The following is a 17813-nucleotide window of genomic DNA, read 5'->3' on the forward strand; positions in this document are numbered from 1 at the left end:
TCAGCCAGCATATCTGCTTCTTCTGATTTCTTAAAGTTAATAATTTGAATGTAACTTCTTTAGACGACCAAGCAAGGCTGCAATTCTATGCACATTTATCTGGAAGAAAGCCAGAAAACTGTTAGAAACAACAACAACCATAATATTGACGTGTAAACCTTTCTAAATAGCCAAACTTTAACTCACTACCATGCTACCTTGCTGTCATGTTCCAGATTATTATTCTGTAATGTCTCATGGCATGATGGGAGTTCATAATAAAATGGAAACAGTGTACACAGAGCCAGATGGACGTTTTTTCATAATGCACTGCGTACTCCAGAGCAGTGCAGTTTCCCATTCCTCCACATACCAAGACGGCTTTCTTTCTTTAATTCGACCCAACCCCAATTTTGTAGAGCTGTGACTGCTTCCCCATGGAAAAGGATAAGAGTCCCTCGGCCGTTCCAACGTCTCTAGAGCAGGGAGCGGCCCGAGCTTTATGCGACATCATTATTTCTATGAGCACATGGACGGGAGAGCCCCGGGGGTGGGGAGTTCCTTGGAATCCCCGAGGCCCCGCCCCAGCCAATAAGAGCAACGTTTAATATTTATGGCCTGCCATTAACCAATGAGGCGGCTGGCAAGGAGCAGAAGACGCCGGAGTTGGAAGAAGCCCGCAGAACTTTTCTCACCTCGGAACGGGGCGCTGCTGCCTCCCCGCCCGCCGCGGCGCTTTCCCTGCTCGGTCCGGCCGCGGGAACGGCGTCGGCTGTCGCTTCCCTCGCAGGTGATCTGAGATCTCAGAGGGCCGGGAAGCCTGAAGATGCCATCTCAGCCTCGCCGCCTTCGCGAGAGGAGGTGACAAAGCCGGGGAGCATCGCAGCCGCCGCCGCGGCGAAGGGAGCAAGAGCGCGCGGAGCTCCGGCTCTCAAGGGAACCCATGCGCCGGCTATGGGGAAAGGGCCGCCCTTTGGACTGCCTCGCCTCTGCGTGCTGTGGACGGCCGTGCTGCTGGAGCTGTGCCTCTGCGGCGCCCGCGGCAACTGGATGTGAGTAGAGGAGTGGGCTGGGAGCCGGGCGTGGCTGGGGATCCGGCTGCTCCGCCTCGAGGAGCCCGGTGGCGTCGGGCAGCTGCGCACCTTGCCTTCGAGTCGGCGCTTTCGCACGTGCGGGTTTTGAATCTCCCGGGCCTGTAATATAGCACCAATGGAAGGGCTGTTCCGCTCACCACACCTTTTGCAATGCCACACCTTCGGAATGCTAATGCTAATAATAATAATAATAGAAGAAGAAGAAGAAATGCTCCAAATGGAGGTTTAAAAGCGGGTTGTAATGCGCAATTAGAACCTGCACATCGCTGGCCAGAAATCATGCTCATTGCCATTACAAATGCCACTTCGCCGCATTAGTGATGATCAAACAGCCACATAAATAGTAGTTCGTCATGATTTAAGGCCGCTTTCTTAGAAGAGCCCCCTTAAAAAGTAAAAGGGATCCTCTTCTGTTCCTGAGAGAACCTCAAAGGAAATTTTAAACTCATTCTTTTAACAGTGCAGACCTACTCTGAAGTAACCCCCACTGAGTTCAATGGAGTTTACTCCATTGTGAGTTTTAATTGGTCCTGGATGTGTCTTTAGTTATGACTGTTCAAAGTTGTTTTTAGTTATATGTTTATGGCTATTGTCTGTGTGCTTTTATGTAAACGGTTTTTAAACTTTTAATGTTGAATTTAATGTTTTAACTTCTGTAAACCGCCCAGATTTCCCCAGGGTAGCTTTTACATTAAATTACAAACAAAACAAATTATTTCAGCCTTACGACTGAAAACACCTTAGAATGTGGAATTTTAGGATTGCCTTTTATTTAATTATCATCATCATCATCATCATCAGTGACCCCTCATTAACAGTATTTACAGAGAGCATAAAACTGCCTTGTGAACACTACTGTGGCAAAAGACCACCTTCCCACAGAATAACATGCACTAAAAATGCAGCCCTTTAAGGATCTCTGATTACAAAATTATGGCATATTGGAGGGAATGCCAATTCATGTGTTGTCTTTAATGATATGGAAGGCCCATCTGCTGTAATATTTGATGCTCATGGAATGTGTTTTTGAAATGATTCCACAAATGCTATTCCTTTAATATTTCCAGAGATAATTCTGTGATCAGATCCAGCAGTCTAGAATCCTGTTCAGAGAATCCTCCCCGGAAATGTCTTGTAGGGAACTGGCTTTAAGATGACTTTAAAACTCCCATAAGCACCAAATGTTACATCAGAATCAGCCTGGGTGTATGCAGGGATGTGTTGCTAACCACAGGCCTGGTACTGGCTGGGGCAATCTTGTGTTGGTATCTTTGTAAATCTTGTCTGTCAGTTGTGCAGCGTCTCTTGCTCTTTAATATGACTGGTTTTCCCAAGCAAGACCAAGAATAATGTTTGAAATTCCCATATCTGCAGATCAAAAGAAAAACCTACCTTGTTCAGAGTGTACAATTAACTTTAAAATTGTCTACCATTTTCTATGGGTGTTTCCTGCTTTGGAGGTGTCAGGTGTATGAATCAGAATTCCTGACACCTGCAGCCCACACGGGGACTGGGATGGTCCCCTTTCTGATTGCTGCTTATTCAAATGAACTAACTCAGGCAGCCCCCACGCACACACATACCTTTTTGGGTCAGTGGACACATTTGGAATTTTGAGAGTGTGTTGTGGGCACTCTCACAAAATGGCTGCCATGGAGGAGGAGCTTGCCCATTCAGAAAATGGCTGCCATGGTGGGCATGGCCAGTCACAAAACAGTCATTTTTCCCAGAAGGCAAACTGGTGGAAAAGTAACTTCCCCAAACACCTCCGTACGAGACAGAGGTGCCATCTGAGCTCCAACATACAAAACCACTTTATTTATTTATTTATTTCATTTCTATACCGCCCAATAGCCGAAGCTCTCTGGGCGGTTCACAAAAATTAAATCCAAGCAACACACAATAAAACAATTTAAAATATATAGAACATTAAAACCACAATATAACAATTTTTGTTGTTGTTGTTGTTCAGTCGTTCAGTCGTGTCCGACTCTTCGTGACCCCATGGACCATAGCACGCCAGGCCTTCCTGTCCTGCGCTCTCTCCCGGAGCGTGCTCAAGTTCATATTCATTGCATCCGTGATGCTATCTAGCCATCTCATCCTCTGCTGTCCCCTTCTCCTTTTGCCTTCAGTCTTTCCCAGCATCAGGGTCTTTTCCAGGGAGTTTTCTCTTCGCATTAGGTGGCCAAAATATTGGAGCTTCAGCTTCATTATCTGTCCTTCCAATGAGCAGTCAGGGTTGATTTCCTTTAGGATGGACTGATTTGACCTCCTTGCAGTCCAGGGGACTCGTAAGAGTCTTCTCCAGCACCACAGTTCGAAAGCATCGATTCTTCGGCGCTCAGCCTTCCTTATAGTCCAGCTCTCACAGCCATACATTACTACTGGGAAAACCATAGCTTTGATTAGACGGACCTTTGTCGGCAAGGTGATGTCTCTGCTTCTTACTATGCTGTCTAGGTTGGCCATAGCTTTCCTCCCAAGGAGCAAGCGTCTTTTAATTTCATGGCTACAGTCACCGTCTGCGGTGATCTTGGAGCCCAAGAAAGTAAAATCTGTCACTGCTTCCATTTCTTCCCCTTCTATATGCCAGGCAGTGATTGGGCCAGATGCCATGATCTTAGTTTTTTTAATGTTGAGTTTCAAACCAGCTTTTGCACTCTCCTCTTTCACCCTCAACAAGAGGCTCTTTAGATCCTCTTCGCTTTCTGCCATTAGGGTGGTATCGTCTGCATATCGGAGGTTGTTGATAATTCTCCCAGCAATCTTAATTCCGACCTCTGATTCATCTAACCCGGCATTTCTCATGATGTACTCTGCATATAAGTTAAATAAGCAGGGTGACAATATGCAGCCTTGTCGTACTCCTTTCCCAATTTTGAACCAATCGGTTGTTCCATGTCTGGTTCTTACTGTTGCTTCTTGACCCTCGTACAGGTTTCTCAGGAGACAGGTAAGGTGGTCTGGTACTCCCATCACTTTAAGAATTTGCCACAGTTTGTTGTGATCCACACAATCAAAGGCTTTAGCGTAGTCAATGAAGCAGAAATAGACGTTTTTCTGGAATTCTCTTGCTTTCTCCATGATGCAGCAAATGTTGGCGATTTGATCTCTAGTTCCTCTGCCTCTTCGAAACCCAGCTTGTACTTCTGGTAGTTCTCGGTTCGCATACTGCTGAAGCCTAGCTTGTAGGATTTTGAGCATCACCTTGCTGGCATGTGAAATGAGCGCAATTGTGCGGTAGTTTGAACACTCTTTGGCATTGCCCTTCTTTGGAATTGGAATGTAAACTGACCTTTTCCAGTCTTGTGGCCACTGTTGAGTGTTCCAGATTTGTTGGCATATTGAATACAGCACTTTAACAGCATCATCTTTTAGGATTTTAAATAGCTCGGCTGGAATACTGTCATCTCCGCTAGCTTTGTTGTTACTAATGCTTCCTAAGGCCCACTTCACTGTCTAGGATGTCCGGCTCAAGTTCAGTGACCGCACTCTCATGGCTATCAGGGACATTCAGATCTTTCCTGTATAGTTCTTCTGTGTATTCTTGCCACCTCTTCTTAATCTCATCTGCTTCTGTTAGGTCCCTGCCTTCTTTGTCCTTTATCATGCCCGTCTTTGCACAAAACGTTCCCTTGAGATCTCCAATTTTCTTGAAGAGATCTCTAGTCTTTCCCATTCTGTTGTTTTCCTCGATTTCTTTGCATTGTTCATTTAAGAAGGCCTTCTTGTCTCTCCTTGCTATTCTCTGGAACTCTGCATTCAGTTGGGTATATCTTCCCCTTTCTCCCTTGCTTTTCGCTTCCCTTCTTTCGTGAGCTACTTGTAAAGCCTCATCAGACAGCCACTTGGCTTTCTTGCATTTCTTTTTCTTTGGGGTGGATTGAGTTGCTGCCTCCTGAACAATGTTACGGACCTCCGTCCATAGTTCCTCAGGCACTCTGTCTATCAGGTCTAATCCCTGAAATCTATTCCTCACCTCCACTGTATATTCATCAGGGATATGATTTAGGTCATACCTGAACGGTTTAGTGGTTTTCCCGACGTTCTTCAATTTAAGCCGAAATTTTGCAAGAAGCAGCTCATGATCTGAGCCACAGTCAGCTCCAGGTCTTGTTTTTACTGACTGTATGGAGCTTCTCCATCTTTGGCTGCAAAGGACATAATCAATCTGATTTCGATATTGACCATCTGGTGATGTCCATGTGTAGAATCGCCTCTTGTGCTGTTGGAAAAGAGTGTTTGCTATGATCAGCATGTTCTCTTGGCAAAACTCTATTAGCTTTTGTCCTGCTTCATTTTGTACACCAAGGCCATGCCTGCCTGTTATCCCGGTGATTTCTTGACTTCCTACTTTAGCATTCCAATCCCCTATGATGAAGAGGACATCTTTTTTTGGTGTTAGTTCTAGAAGGTGTTGTAGGTCTTCATAGAACCGATCAACCTCAGCTTCTTCGGCCTCAGTGGTTGGGGCATAGACTTGAATGACTGTGATGTTGAATGGTTTGCCTTGGATTCGTACTGAGATCATTCTATCATTTTTAAGATTGTACCCCAGTACTGCTTTTCCCACCCTTTTGTTGACTATGAGTGCTACTCCATTTCTTCTAAGGGATTCTTGCCCACAATAGTAGATATGATGGTCACCTGAATTAAATTCGCCCATGCCTGTCCATTTTAGTTCGCTGATTCCCAAGATGTCGATGTTCAATCTTGCCATCTCATGTTTGACCACCTCCAGCTTACCTTGATTCATTGATCTGACATTCCAGGTTCCTAAACAATATTGTTCTTTACAGCATCGGATTTTCTTTTCACCACCAGACACATCCACAGCTGAGTGTCCTTTCGGCTTTGGCCCAGCCGCTTCACTCTTTCTGGCACTACTTGGAAATACCCTCTGCTCTTCCCCAGTAGCATATTGGACACCTTCCGACCTGAGGGGCTCATCTTCCGGCGTCATATCTTTTAGCCTTGTGATACGTTCCATGGGGTTTTCTTGGCAAGAATACTGGAGTGGGTTGCCATTTCCTTCTCCAGTGGACCACATTTTGTCAGAACTCTCTGCCATGACCTGTCCGTCTTGGGTGGCCCTGCATGGCATAGCTTATGGCTTCACTGAGTTACGCAAGCCCCTTCGCCACAACAAGGCAGTGATCCATAAAACCTAGCAGCAGTGCAGGAGTTTAAAATACAGATTTAAAACAGCAAAGATAAAAATTTAGAAAGCTAAAATGCTAAAATGCCTGGGAAAATAAAAAGGTCTTCACCTGGCGCCGAAAGGAATACAATGTAGGCGCCAGGCGAACCTCACTAGGGAGCTCATTCCAGAGCCGGGGTGCCACAGCAGAAAAAGCTCTCCTCCTAGTAGCCACCCGCCTCACTTCCTTTGGCAGGGGCTCACGGAGAAGGGCCGCTGATGATGATCTTAAGGTCCGGGCAGGCACATATGGGAGGAGGCGATCCTTCAGGTAATCTGGCCCCAAGCCGTTAAGGGCTTTGAATGTTAACACCAGCACTTTGAATCGGGCCTGGAAATGGACTGGCAGCCAGTGCAGCTGGAAAAGTACTGGCTCGCAGTATGAGCTCGCAGGCCAGTCCCTGTTAACAATCTTGCTGCCCTATTTTGGACCAGCTGAAGTTTCCGGACCGTTTTCAAAGGCAGCCCCACGTATAACGCATTGCAGTAATCCAGACGAGAAGTTATCAGAGCATTGGTAACTGTAGCAAGGCTATCTCTGTCCAGATAAGGGTGTAGTTGGTATACCAGCCTAAGCTGATAAAAAGTGCTCCATGCCACTGAGTTCACCTGTGCCTCAAGTGACAGTTCTGGATCCAAGAGCACCCCCAAACTACAAACCTTATCCTTTAGGGGGAGTGCAACCCCCTCCAGAACAGGTTGAATATCACCTAGCCGGGCAGACGAACCACCCACTAACAGTACCTCCGTCTTGTCTGGATTGAGTTTCAGTTTATTAGCCCTCATCCAGTCCATTACTGTGCCCAGGCACTGATTCAGAACAGTCACTGCCTCACCTGGTTTTGATGTAAAAGAGAGGTAGAGCTGGGTGTCATCTGCATATTGATGGCACCTCAGCCCACACCTCCGGATAACCTCCCCCAGCGGTTTCATGTAGATGTTAAACAGCATGGGGGATAAAATAGAGCCCTGTGGAACGCCATGGCACAAAGCAGTAATCCCCCAGCACCACCTTCTGGAAATCGGCCATCCAAGTAGGAGCGGAACCACTGTAGTGCAGTGCCTCCTACTCCCAACCCGGACAACCTATCCAGAAGGATACCATGGTCGATGGTATCGAAAGCCGCTGAGAGGTCCAGGAGAATCAACAGGGTCGCACTCCCCCTGTCCCTCTCCCGGCAGAGGTCATCCCACAGGGCGACCAAGGCAGTTTCCGTTCCAAAACCAGGCCTGAAGCCCAATTAAAATGGATTGAAATCCATTTCATTGAAATCCATTTCCCGATTGAAATGGATCTAGATAATCCGTTTCATTCAAGAGTGCCTGGAGCTGTCCTACAACCACCCGCTCAAGCACCTTGCCCAGGAAGGGGATGTTGGCCACTGGCCTATAATTGTTAACATCCTCTGGGTCCAGGTTAGGCTTTTTCAGGAGTGGTCTAATTACTGCCTCTTTTAAAGCAGCAGGCACCACTCCCTCTCTCAAGGAGGAATTTACAACCTCCTGGACCCAGCCGGACAACCCCTCCTTGTTTGATTTAATAAGCCATGAAGGGCAAGGGTCAAGCACACAAGTGGTCGATCGGACTTGGCCAAGCACCTTGTCCGCATCCTCAGGCCTCAGTAACTGAAACTCATCCAATAAAACTGGACCAGACGGTGCTCTGAACGCCTCTACCAATGGAACTGCATTAATGGTGGTGTCCAATTCATGACGAATCTGAGTGACTTTATCCTCAAAGTGCCGTGCAAACTCGTCACAGCGTGCTACCGAGGGTTCCACCGTCTCTCTCCCTGGCCCAGAATGTAACAGGCCGCGAACCACTCGGAAAAGCTCCGCTGGACGACACTGAGAAGATGCAATGCTGGTGGAGAAGAACTGTCTCTTTGCCACCCACACCGCCACAGAGTAGGCTCGATAGTGGGCTCTGACCTGTGTTCGGGCAGACTCAGCACGAGTTTTCCTCCACCTGCGTTCTAGCCGTCTCCCCTCTTGCTTCATTGCCCTCAGCTCAGGTGTATACCAAGGAGCTGGCCGGGCTCTGCTCAGAGGGAGAGGGCGCTTGGGCGCAATCGTGTCAACCGCCCGAGTCATCTCTGCATTCCACAGAGCGACCTGGGCTTCGACAGGAGCACCAGCCATACCAGCAGGAAAATCCCCCAGAGCCCTCTGGAATCCATTGGAATCCATTAATCTCCGGGGGCGGACCATTTTAATAGGTCCCCCACCTTTGCAGAGGGGAAAGGCCGCCAGGAGTCTAAACCTCAGCAGGAAGTGATCTGACCATGACAAAGGGACAGATGTTAATTCCTCCACTTTCAGATCACCATCCTCCTGCCCAGTCGAGAAAACCAGATCAAGCGTGTGTCCTTTTGTATGTGTTGGGCCGATGACATGTTGGGACAGCCCCATGGCTGTCATGGAGGCCATGAAGTCCTGAGCTGCCCCGGATACAGCGGCCTCGGCATGGAAGTTGAGATCCCCCAGGACCATCATCCTAGGGGTCCTCAACACCAAGTCCGAGACCACCTCCGTCAGCTCAGGCAGGGAGTCTGATGGGCAGCGGGGTGGGCGGTACACCAACAGAATCCCCAGTCTGTCCCGGGTACCCAACACAAGGTACAAACACTCAAGATCTGCGCTCGAATGAGCAGGAAGCCTGGAGAGGGAGATTGAATTCCTATAGACCACGGCAACCCCCCTCCCCGACCCTCAAATCGGTGTTGGTGCTGCACCGAGTACCCAGGAGGGCACAGCTGGGAGAGAGTGACCCCTCCCAGTTCCCCCACCCAGGTCTCAGTAATACATGCCATGTCAGCCCCCTCATCCACAATCCCAAATTTTAAACCCAAATAAAGGTGACGCTGGAGGACAGTAGTTCACTTTGCAGCATGCCAGTTTCCTAATTTTTTTAAAATGTTTTTAATTTTAAAAATTCTTCTGAAATAAAATACAAATCAGGAGGGCCAGGGAGCCTGGTGGGTGCCAAGAGGGCACATTGGTGTCTGTGAGCACCACATTGGAGGCCCCAGGGCTATCGGGAGAATTGGCTCAGGCAGCAGATCTGCTCTGCCATCCATCCCTCCCTCCAGTCCTAGTTGATTATCTTGTTTCAGGTACTTCCTGTTCCACACCCTGTTCTGCACCATCACCATTGCGGCAGAAGTGGCTGTTCCCAATATCACACCGACAGCCTTCAGATGTGACCCAACAGCAATCAAAAGGTGTTCTTAACATTGCTTGTGTGCTCTTGGCCTGTAATTACTCTTAGAAGGGTGTGCTAGGGGCCCCATCATTCTCTGTAGTGTCTTCCATGAATCTCCTTTGACCCAGTGTCTTTTGATGGTTGCATGCTTGTTTTTATCACTTCTCACTCCTGGGCTGTGAAGCCATGGCTCCGCTGGTCCACTGCTGCAGCTTGGTCATGTTCCAGCCCCTCCGTTTATTTCTGCGAAATGTCTAGTGCTTGGGTCTCACCCCAGGGGCTGCTTTTGCAGGTGGCTGGGCATTGCCTCCGTCGGCGTCCCGGAGAAACTGGGTTGTGCCAACCTGCCTCTGAGTGGTCGCCAAAGAGATCTGTGCAAGAAGAAGCCGTACCTGCTGCCCAGTATCCAGGAAGGAGCACGCTTGGGCATCCAGGAATGCCGGAGCCAGTTCAGACACGAGCGGTGGAACTGTCTCCTCTCACCAGTGATGGCCTCTTCGCTTTCTGTCAATCCTTCGCCCATCTCCTTGGCTCCTGCTTCCTCCATCTTTGGCTATGAGCTGAGCAGTGGTAGGTCCTCTCGTAGAAGAAAATCAAATTGTTTGTGAAGGACTGTGAGCCACACGGTTTCTCTGGCTCTGAGGAAGTTTAGATATGAAGGTGTGGCTGCAGTTCTGAGTCAAGAAGACACTTTGCAGTTCTGGGGTCAAGTAGACACCTCTGCAAAGTGTCTCAGCTTCAGGGCCAGCCCTACCATGAGGAAGAGTGAGGCAACTGCCTCAGGTGGCAGATCCTGGGGGCGGCGGCAGCAGCAGTCCCCTGGCTGTTCCTCCTGAGCCCCTTGGCCACTCCCCTCTGTTGGAGGACAGCTGTGTGCCCCAATATTTGTCCCGAACCCCTAAACTGGCCAGTAGTCCTCAGTTGTGGTGGAGGATGCTGTCCCATCACAAGCATTGAAATAAGATTCAGCTTAGCAGTCTGGTTGGTTTCTGCAGGCAGAATGGGAGAGGGGTGCCATCTTGTTCTTTTCCTCAGGCTTCAAAATGTCTTGGGCAGCCTTGGACCTCAACATCCTCAGTTAGAGGATGGAAGAGGCCTCTTCCAGAGCCAGCCCAAGACATTTTACTGCTTGATGCAAAGGATAAAATGGCACCTCTCCACCATTCCCCATACAGAAGCTGTTCTGAAAGAGCTGAATCTTACTTCTACACTGGCAATGGGACAGAGTCATCCACCACACTTGAGGACAGCAAGGTAGCTTACCTTGTAACATCCATAGCTCTGTCCTCCCAATACCTCACTGGTGCTGCCACCCCTGTCCCAAGGATCTGCCACCTCACTCTGCCTCATGGTAGGGCCAGCCCTGGCTGCTGCCTCAACCTCGGAGAGCTCTGGTCGGTGGTGGGCAAGGTAGGCCAGTTCCTTAGCTGCCCAAAGGGAACAGAGATGCTATTTCACAACCTGCTCCATCCATTTTATAAATGTTAACATGTTTACTTTGAAAGAGGGGTTGGCAAATGAGTTAAAGCAGTGCAGAAAAGGGCAACTAAAATTATCGAGGGGCTGGAGCATCTCCCCTATGAGACAAGGTTGCAACAGCTGGGATTGTGTAGCATGGAAAAGAGGAGGGTAAGGGGAGACATGCTAGAGCTCTACAAAATTATGCATGGTGTGGAGAATGTGGAGAGGGAGACTGTTTTCTCCCTCTCTCAAAATACTAGTACCCAGGGTCATCCTATGAAGCTGATTGATGGGAGATTCAGGACAGATACAAGGAAGGACCTCTTCACACTGCACATAGTTAAACTACGGAATTCGCTACTACAGGATGTAGTGATGGCCAGCAATTTGGATGGCTTTAAAAGGGGGGCTGGACAAATTCCTGGAGGAAAAGGCTATCAATGGCTACTAGTCCTGATGGCTATGTGCTACCTCCAGTGAGCCCATGTGCACCATTTGCTGGGGAACATGGGTGGGAGGATGCTGTTGCGCTCAGGCCCTGCTTGTGGGTTCCCGGTCGACAGCTTGTAGGCCACTGTGTGAACAGAATGCTGGACTAGAGGGACCCTTGGTCTGATCCAGCATGGCTCATCTTGTGTTCTTACGTTCCCCAACCTGGTGCCCTCAAGATGCTTAGGAATGCATCTAAATTCCTGACCATTGGGCATGCTGGCTGGGAATGATGGGAGTCCAACACATCTGGATGTTGGAAAATGCTGGGTTAGAAGTTATTTGGGGACATGTCATGATGTGCTGCAGTCCCTGATTTATGGGATGTCAGCATATTGCTCCCAATCTAAAGCAAACTGGTCACACTTAAGTCCCTTGGAAATGTGTTGTGTCCCACTGATTTCAAGTGGATTTCAGTGGAACTAACATTCCCACCAGTGGGACCAAGCTTTCTGCTCCTCCTCCTGGCTGGATGGTCCATGTTGAGCCCTGTGAATGAGCATCGTGAACGTACCTCTGGCCACAGGGACATGCGGCTGATTTTTTGTACAAGATTTCCTTGCATTCTTTCGTAGGTACCAAAGAAACGGCATTTATCTATGCAGTGACGGCGGCTGGCCTTGTGCACTCAGTGACTCAGTCGTGCAGTGCAGGGAATATGACCGAATGCTCCTGTGATGCCATGTTGCAAAATGGCGGCTCAGCCAGTGAAGGCTGGCACTGGGGCGGCTGTTCTGATGACATCCAGTATGGAATATGGTTGAGCAGGATGTTCTTAGATGGCCCTTCCAAAAACATCACTGGGAAAGGTGGAAATGGATTGATAGCCATGAACTTGCATAATAATGAAGCTGGAAGACTGGTATGGATGAGAATTTCCCACTATTACTCCTCCTCCTCACCCCCATCAATATAGCTATGAATGCCATTTAGGCAGAGGACAGAGTGTTCTGGGGCCCCAAGTGATCATGTTTCAGGATCCTCTGTAATTTTGATCTGTGCACTGGCTCTGCACATGAAAGACTGTGAGATCATGCATTTCCTACGCTGATTCAGGAGATCATGCATTTCCTACGCTGAAGTTAGTGTATCGTACAATTGTTCTGCACATATCTAACTCACTGTGTGTACATACAGTTTAAAAGCACTGGCAATCCATGCATACATGAAGTAGTTCATGTATGTGTAGGTTGAATGTTATTGTCCTTTCTCTCTTCCTTGCTTGGTCACCTGGTTCCAGGCAGTTCATTCAGCCTGTATAGATTGACTTTAAGTGGAAGATGGAACCAAATGCTGTAGCATGGCGTCCTGTTCAGGATTCCAGCTGCTACATTCCATTACCTGTCCACCGCCAGTTTTCTGAGCTTCTTTCCACCAACGTGCTGTGATCACCGAGTATGCTCAGACCTCATTGGGCTCTTTGTGAGCTCACCCCCTCCCCTTTATGGGGTTTTTCTGCAGAATTCTTAAAAAGGTAAAAGGTAAAGGTGTCCCCAACCAGTCGTGTCCCACTCTAGGGTGCGGTGCTCATCCCTGTTTCTAAGCCGAAGAGCCATCGCTGTCCGAAGACGCTTCCGTGGTCATGTGGCCGGCATGACTGAACACCGAGGTGCACGGAACACTGTTACCTTTCCCGCCGAGGCGGCACCTATTTATCTACTCGCAATTTCTTGCTTTCAAACTGCTAGGTTGGCAGAAGCTGGGACTGAAGACGGGAGCTCACTCTGTCACGCAGCACTCGGGTCTCGAACTGCTGACCTGCCGACCTTCCAGTCTGCAGTTCAGCGTCTTAACCACTAAGCCACCGCGGTCCCTTAGACTTCTTAGATTCTTAGACTTCTGCAAACCTTGGTGCTCTGCTGAGCATGCTGATAACTTGCATGCGTAGGTGGTGCTATTTTGGTTACATAAGCCATGGCAATCCCAGCCTGCACATGGAAAATAGCAGGAATGATCCCATCCTTCCTCTAAGGGAGGTCAGAGTGGCATGCATGATACTTCACGCCCCCATTTCCTAACAACTGACTATAAAGTAAGTTAGGCTAAGAGAGAGTGACTGGCTCAAGGTCATGTAGTGAATATCATGACCAAGTGGGGATTCGAACCTCTAGAAGGCCAGTAACCACTCTCTGGTCCCCACACATCTTGGATTTGTTGCAGAAGCTGAAACTTCCAAGCCAGCTTCCACGCAGGGATCTCTTAGAGCTTTTCTATATGAGGCATTTTATTGGGCATTTGTGGTTCCTCACTCATGGTAGTTTGTGGGTGCTTTAGATGACATTATCATCGTTCAGGGCCTCTCTTGTGTTTTCCAAGAATTTTCGTGCGGGGGGGGGGTTGATCGGAGAAAGTCCGATATCTTAGGGAATAGTGGAATGAAATGCTAGTGTAGATGCGCAATTCCGTGCTACCACAGCACCACCTAGAGGTTATGTAGCAGAACATATAGAAAGGCAGAGAAGGAAAAAACCTGGGGGAAAATCTGTGTAGAGGATTTTAATCTCACAAAGAATCTGGAAGCAGAAGCCACAGTAAAGTGGTGGACTAAAAGCCTCATCTAGAAAAGCCCTTCGTGGCTAGAAGTAAGGCATTGCTGTTGCCTGGCTTGTTCTGGGCCAAGTAAATTGGAAATTAGGTCAGAGATCAAGAACCAAAACTCTTATTCCTAGAGCTCAGATCAAATACCAGGTTCAGATTGCTGTGCCATTTTAGATTTCACTTGTGGGTTGGCTTGGCAAAGGAGAGAGAAAATTCGCCTGAAGGTTATGGGTATAGGAGGAGGAGTACATGCATGCACTCCTCTACCATGGGAACATAATCCTCAGTCTGTGTAAGCATCTGAAGCAGCATGTTAACATAAGGGGATGACTTTCGTCCCCTACAGAAGTGTCTGAAGTTGGTGCTGAATGCACACACAGCTGCAACTTCATTCATTTTCACAATAACACATCCCATAGCCAAAGTGATAAGCTGTTGATCATTTTTAAAAGGGCCTGTCTCTTCAGCCATAAGTGCTGTTGCAGTGAAAATAGCAGATTAAACTTTAGTCATGCATGCAGGTCTCTCCCACTGACACGTGTCCTTTTTTTGCAGTGGCTAGGTGGAATCTCAGTCCTCATTTTTCATAAACAGACTTCTAAATAAACAGAAGGCACTCCAGCGTTTTGGGGCTGTGCCTAGTAGCATCCCAGTTAAAAGGACAGCAGGGTGGAAATGGATGCTGTCTGATTTTGGAATGATTTGGTTTAATCTCTTTCTCCAGGCTGTAGCAAAACTGATGTCAGTGGACTGCCGTTGTCATGGAGTATCTGGCTCTTGTGCCCTAAAAACATGCTGGAAAACCATGTCGTCCTTTGCAAAAGTTGGCAGCTTCTTAAAAGAGAAGTATGAAAACAGCATCCAGATTTCAGACAGACTGAAAAAAAAGATCCACAGGAAAGAAAAAAGGCAGCGAAAGATAACCATCCACAAAGAAGATCTCCTGTATGTCTACAGGTCCCCCAACTACTGTGTGGAAGATCGCAAACTGGGAGTCCCAGGGACGCAGGGAAGGGAATGCAACCGTACTTCAGAGGGACCGGATGGATGCAACCTCCTCTGCTGTGGCCGGGGATACAACACGCACGTCGCCAGGCACGTGGAGAGATGCGAGTGCAAGTTTGTTTGGTGTTGCTATGTGCGCTGCAGAAGATGCGAGACCATGACTGATGTTCACACTTGCAAATGAAACTCTCTGCCTCAACAGCCGATGGCGAAATATCCTACAGAGAACCTTTCCCAGGGTTATGCTAAGGAGATGACTCAAGATGATGAGCAGTTGTCCAAGGTCCAAAAAGTTTGGTTCTGAACTGGAAGAGCAACTTTGAGTGTGTAGTGGTCCTGCTCAAAAGCAACAAATAATAGCAGGCGAGACTTGGAGTCCCTGAAGGATTTGCATAATTGGATGGTTTATTTGAGTTGGTCTGTTTATGATGGTTGTGGTAATTTAGTGTTTTAATCAGTCACGTCAAGTGGAACACAGTGATGTCTTAAGTCTTCACTGAACGTGCACAACAAAGAAGCCAAAAAGGTTTGACTTGAATGTTCAGAGGCTAATGCGATGCCCAGTATGAGATATGCAGCTCCTGTCCATTTAGGACACTGGTTTACAGAGGCCTATGGAATCAAAGCACTATTAATGGCCAAGCTGCCATTTGCTCAATAGCCGGAATGTGGAGGGAAGGACTGGAATGATCAGTGACACATACGATAGTCAACCAAGTAGAGCCAAAGATGGGCCCAATGGCTTTCGGGGGGGGGGGGGGTGTAGATCTGGAACGTGGCCAAGTGGTAGGTGTTCGAGTACATAGTAGTTAAGCAACTGATGCATAGAGCAGTAACCTTGTCATGGTTTTTCACTTACCTCTGTTCCAGTGTTCATAAAATCGTCATTTAGGACAAAGATGGGGCAGCTTGTTGGGGATGCTGTAGTAGTATTTCAAGGTAGCCATCACCTGAAACCTGCTCATTTCCCTCCAAGTTGAGGTGTGCCGGGGGGGGGGGATTTTGGTGATGCCCTATTCTTTTTAGGCCAGGAGTGGGCAACTTGTAGCCCTCCAGATGTTTGTAGGCCAAAAGATCTGGAGGGCTCCAAGTTTCCCACCCCATCCTAAAGGACAATGACTCATATTTTTATTATTTAAAACCATAAATAGGCTATTACTAATTACACTTGTTTATGAAGATACCATACCAAAGTACCACGACAACCATGATGAGCATGCCAGTGTCGGAGAAGGCCTGTGAATGTGGAACGGGCTCCTGAGATGCAAGTCATCAATCCAAGATGGCTGCACATGTTGTGCTCCTTACCTCATAGCTGCGGAGCTACCCACTTGCGCTTCTTCAGAACAAGAGGCCAATCTTACAAAATAAAGATTATGTTTTCCCCTTTGGAGATCTTTTCTACCGCCCTGTAAGAGGTATTTATTCTGATCAGGTTAATCTGAAGAATTACACAGTGTTTATTTCTTTTATATGGCCTCCTTTTCTTAATAAGTGCCGCCAATTATGATAGACAAAATAAGCCTTGCAGGTGCTGACCTGCCAGATCAAATTACAGCACAGTTCATTCGTAGATCAATGCGTTTAGCGTAAGCAAAAGTAGGCTTTGCAAATGTAGAATTTATCACAGCAGAACAAACCCCCACCTTTTTATAGATCTTCATTTTAAGTGCCTTAGGGCACAATCCTATCAAGATAGGCAGCTGCCTCCAAACTTGCGGAGGCACCACCTATCCAAAGCAAGGCAGGAGAGGCACGGGGGAGGGGGGAGATCGTTCCCTCCACGCCTCTCCTGCCTTGCTATTTTTCGCTAGACAGGCATTTTTGGCTGTCTAGCAGCGGGGGGCAAGGGGGAGACCAGGGGAGGAAGCTGCCGTATGACACGTCGGATGTGTCGTACATACAGCTCTGCTCTCCCCGCCTTGGAACTCCCCTTTTCAGTCACTTCGTGCTCGTCTTCTGAGCACAGAGGACAGGGCTTCTCTGCCTTGGAGGCAGTGTGGACGAGGGGAGAGGTCAGTTTTTCAGGAACTGACCTCGGAGTGCGGGCTCCGAGGTTGGTTCCCGGAAATGAGCATATCCTATGGCCCTCTAGACAGTGTCTAGTAGCCATAGGATTGCTCCCTTAGGCTGCAATCCTGCTCACAATTACCTGAGAGTAAGGGTCGAACTAAATGTTCAGCTAATTACCTGTAGTGGAGCTATGTGTGTGTGATAAGAATGTGCTGCCCTGATTCGGATTGGGACCATGGCACTCAGGGGAGGCATTACATCTTCCCCCTCACCCGTTTTTTCCAGAAGCCCCTTCCTGCTGGGGCAGGGCAAGAAGAAGAAAAAAAGCCTCTGTTGACTCCTACACCTGGGGAAGCTGGTGGGTCCAGGGGATGGGGGCATGGCCCTCTGGGGAAAACCAGATTGGGCCCCCAGGGATGTCAGATTTGGCCCTGGGCCTAAGGTTCTGCCCCCTTGATCTAGATGTTGATGCTCAATATAAGGGGAAGAAACAGAGCTATAATATCTTAAGTTTTTCAGAAATTGGCTGACATGGCTTTGGGCTGTGTGTGTATATATATATACACACATGCAGACACACACACACAAACACACACACCAAAAATGTGATGCTACTCTTTAGACCAGATCATGTACATGTTGACTCCAACCAGGGCCGGCTCTACCAATAGGTAGAGTGAAGCAGTCGCCTTAGGTAGCAGATGCTAGGAAATGGCAGCAATGTGTGGGAAGACAGAGCTCTGTGCCGTGTGATCTGCTCTGGGCCTCCTAAGCTGGCCTGCTGCCTTCAGGTACAGTGGAAGGTGCTGTCTCATCAGTGTTAAGA

General features: G+C 48.2%; 1 protein-coding gene across 1 annotated transcript; it reads left to right on the forward strand.

Annotated features, from left to right (window-relative positions):
* Window positions 1–618: 618 nt before the first annotated feature.
* WNT16 (Wnt family member 16) lies at window positions 619–16445 on the forward strand. The gene is made up of 4 exons (XM_084810863.1): window positions 619–1031; window positions 9774–10051; window positions 12007–12293; window positions 14694–16445. The coding sequence occupies exons 1-4, from the start codon at window positions 934–936 to the stop codon at window positions 15156–15158; spliced, it is 1128 nt and encodes a 375-aa protein (XP_084666989.1). The 5' UTR covers window positions 619–933; the 3' UTR covers window positions 15159–16445.
* The last annotated feature ends 1368 nt before the right edge of the window (window positions 16446–17813 follow it).

Source organism: Heloderma suspectum, chromosome 7 (genome assembly GCF_057233095.1).
Source record: "Heloderma suspectum isolate Gila_16-S chromosome 7, 16-S_ref, whole genome shotgun sequence".
NCBI lineage: Eukaryota > Metazoa > Chordata > Lepidosauria > Squamata > Helodermatidae > Heloderma > Heloderma suspectum.

Excerpts from the sequence above, each read along its gene's own strand:
- WNT16 (XM_084810863.1), top strand. The coding sequence starts at position 934 with ATGGGGAAAGGGCCGCCCTTTGGACTGCCTCGCCTCTGCGTGCTGTGG. Across the intron at positions 10,052-12,006 it reads TGGCTATGAGCTGAGCAGTG|GTACCAAAGAAACGGCATTT; the intron begins GTAGGTCCTCTC and ends ATTCTTTCGTAG. Across the intron at positions 12,294-14,693 it reads ATAATGAAGCTGGAAGACTG|GCTGTAGCAAAACTGATGTC; the intron begins GTATGGATGAGA and ends CTCTTTCTCCAG.